The 2,560-nt window shown below is 48.0% G+C and overlaps 1 protein-coding gene across 1 annotated transcript; it reads right to left on the reverse strand.

Moving 5' to 3' along the window:
- Positions 1–263: 263 nt before the first annotated feature.
- On the reverse strand, positions 264–2,239 carry UQCR10 (ubiquinol-cytochrome c reductase, complex III subunit X). The gene is made up of 2 exons (XM_030860761.2): positions 2,052–2,239; positions 264–529 (listed from the first exon to the last, which is right to left on the reverse strand). The coding sequence occupies exons 1-2, from the start codon at positions 2,199–2,201 to the stop codon at positions 485–487; spliced, it is 195 nt and encodes a 64-aa protein (XP_030716621.1). The 5' UTR covers positions 2,202–2,239; the 3' UTR covers positions 264–484.
- Between the last annotated feature and the right edge of the window lie 321 nt (positions 2,240–2,560).

Consider the following 2,560-nt stretch of genomic DNA (forward strand, 5'->3'; position numbering starts at 1 on the left):
ACAGAGCTTCCCTAGGGCCAAGCCAGTTAGCTATCCTCTGCCTGACTTAAGAATGGAGTTATTGGTTTAGAAGCCAAAGCTGAAGATAACATCACCAACTCTAGCTCATGGTTTGAAAACTACAATTCTTCTTTGGAAGTTAATGGGAAACCCAAAATAATGGAATCTGCCCTTCAGATATTCGCAGAGGACTTTGAAGTGGTGTCAAATAACTGTTAAGTGAAGATCAGGTAGTTAAAAAGCACCCCATGCAGAAGCAGGTCTCAAGGACAATTTACATTTATTTGTTGATGACTCTGACTAAACATACTTCAAACATAGCAGAAGTTAAAGAGTCTCTCAGGTGACGTCATCTCATGCCAACAGCTAAAGGTGGCCCGTGTAGAGTGACATGAGCTTCATCTTCAAGCTGAGGCCCTGACTCTGGGCAAACAGCTGGTGGGTGGACCTGGTCCTTCTGGCCTGGACTGGGGCCTCCAAGGAGCTACGCCTTGTTCTCATACTTGTGCTTGATGTGTTTCCATAGCTTCTGCGTTTTAAAGACAAGAACCACAAACTTAGTTTTGCCTCTCACATTTTATAACTCCTCCCACTGCCCTGGTCTCTAAAACAAACCTGAGAGAAACATGTAGCACGTGCTGACAGCGTGCAGTGGGCAAACTGGAAGCAGTACTAGGCTTGATGTACATTCCTAACATTTACAGGATGCTCTGATGCTCTCAATCAGTGTGTGAAGTAAGTGGGAAGGCATGATCTCACTTTACAGGAAACAGGTAGAGAGACTGAGGGACCTACCCCCTGAGCATACAATTATTAAGTAACAGAGGCTGGAAAATGTCTCATTTTTCAACTCCCAGGTATTACTCAAGAGGTCCTAAGTGCATGGTCCCCAAATACTTCACATTGAGCCATTTTAATAATTTCCTCAGACCTATGATCATTGGGTCAGGAACTAGCTGTATTCTCATTCCTAAAAGCAACAAAGATGGGTGGGTTATGACAACATCCTGAGATGCCTTCCCCACACACTGGAAACGGCCAGAGGAACTGCTTGAAAATGAACAGTAGCAGCACTTTCATAAGGGCAGAAAGTTGACCTGGCCACAGGCCAGTGGACAGAGCCTGCCTGAGCTGTAGGGCCAGACCGCTTCAAGTTAAAAACAGAGTGAGTGGTGGCACAGGCCTTATTTGTCCAAGACCTTCCCCAGTATGAGCCACAATTTAACGACAGAAAGCAGGCAAGGCATCCAGCACAGTGCCTGGCACACAGTGAGTCTAAAAAGTGTTTTTATGCTCTATCTTATGCTTCCACTTTCTCGTGAGGAATGTAACAAATGACATTTTTTGGGAGTACCACCTACCAGGTACTGTGGCACCTTGCCTGCATCTCATATAATCCTCACAATAATTCCCTGAGATAGTTGCTATTATTATCATTTCTATTCCACAGATAAAAGTGAAGCTCAGACAGGTTAAGAAACTCGCCCACCTTAATGCCACAGTTATTAATTGATAAGGCCCAGTATTCCCATCCAGGGCTCTCTGATTTCATACCCACCCTACTCTTAACCATTACTAATACCACCGCTGACAGCATGGAAAGACTTTGTAACTGAAAAGTGCTATCTGAAAAGGCCAGCCACGGTATCTAAAGAGTTGTTCTTTTCACGACCGTCGCCCGCTCAAATCTGCCCTTGAAACCTTCAGACGAGATAGGGGGTCCCGGGTCCAGCCCTGACTTGCCTCTAACTCCCTGGTGATGTAGCCCTAACAAGTCCTTTGCTCTCACTAGGTTAGTCTTCGCTTCTGCAAATGGGCAAGTGGGTGTATGGGGCGGAAGACAGCAATACTTAAAACCCCTGCAAAGTGGGATCTGTTGACCCCGTTGAACGTTTTAGGATTCACACCGGGCGGAGCGGACAGACGGCAGTCTGCAGACAGAAGACACCCAGGGATCCCCCCCTCCTCGTAAAGGTAGACTGAATCCCGCCCCACCCTCACTCTGTCACCCCTCAGAGGGCCCCAAGGTCAGGATCGGCCCAGGCCCTCACCCCTTCGTTGATGTGTTCGTAGATCGCGTCCGCGCCTTGATCGAAGGCGCGCTCGAAGAACAGGGCGCCCACGGCTATGGTGAGGGCAAAGGTGGAGGTCCTGCGGAACAGCAGGGAGTACAACCTCGCAGCCAACGTCGGGCCCGCCATGTTTGTCCGCTGCCGAACTAGCGCCACCGCGCATGCACCGCGACCGAGCTTTCTCTCCAAAGGTCCTCAACTTGTAACGCTTTATGGGATTTGTAGTTCTTCTGGATCTCAGCGCTCGTCGTTTTGAACTATGGAAGTAACTGATGGCTTGCGCGTGATTCAGATCTCCTAAAATCCAGATCACGGCAGCCCAAATAGTTGGTAAAATGTATTACCGAATTTTTCTTCTCAATCATTTCTTGCTGATTGAATATTTTAAACTACAACACCCAGAAGCCCTCGCGCTTTCTCCGCTTCCTCCTGCACGGTCTCAGCTTTGATTCGCAAAGGTTTCTGGGAAGGGTGGACCGATACCCAAG

The sequence above is a fragment of the Globicephala melas genome, chromosome 13 (assembly GCF_963455315.2).
Source record: "Globicephala melas chromosome 13, mGloMel1.2, whole genome shotgun sequence".
Lineage (NCBI taxonomy): Eukaryota > Metazoa > Chordata > Mammalia > Artiodactyla > Delphinidae > Globicephala > Globicephala melas.

Excerpts from the sequence above, each read along its gene's own strand:
- UQCR10 (XM_030860761.2), bottom strand. The coding sequence starts at position 2,201 with ATGGCGGGCCCGACGTTGGCTGCGAGGTTGTACTCCCTGCTGTTCCGC. Across the intron at positions 530-2,051 it reads ACGAACACATCAACGAAGGG|AAGCTATGGAAACACATCAA; the intron begins GTGAGGGCCTGG and ends TTTAAAACGCAG.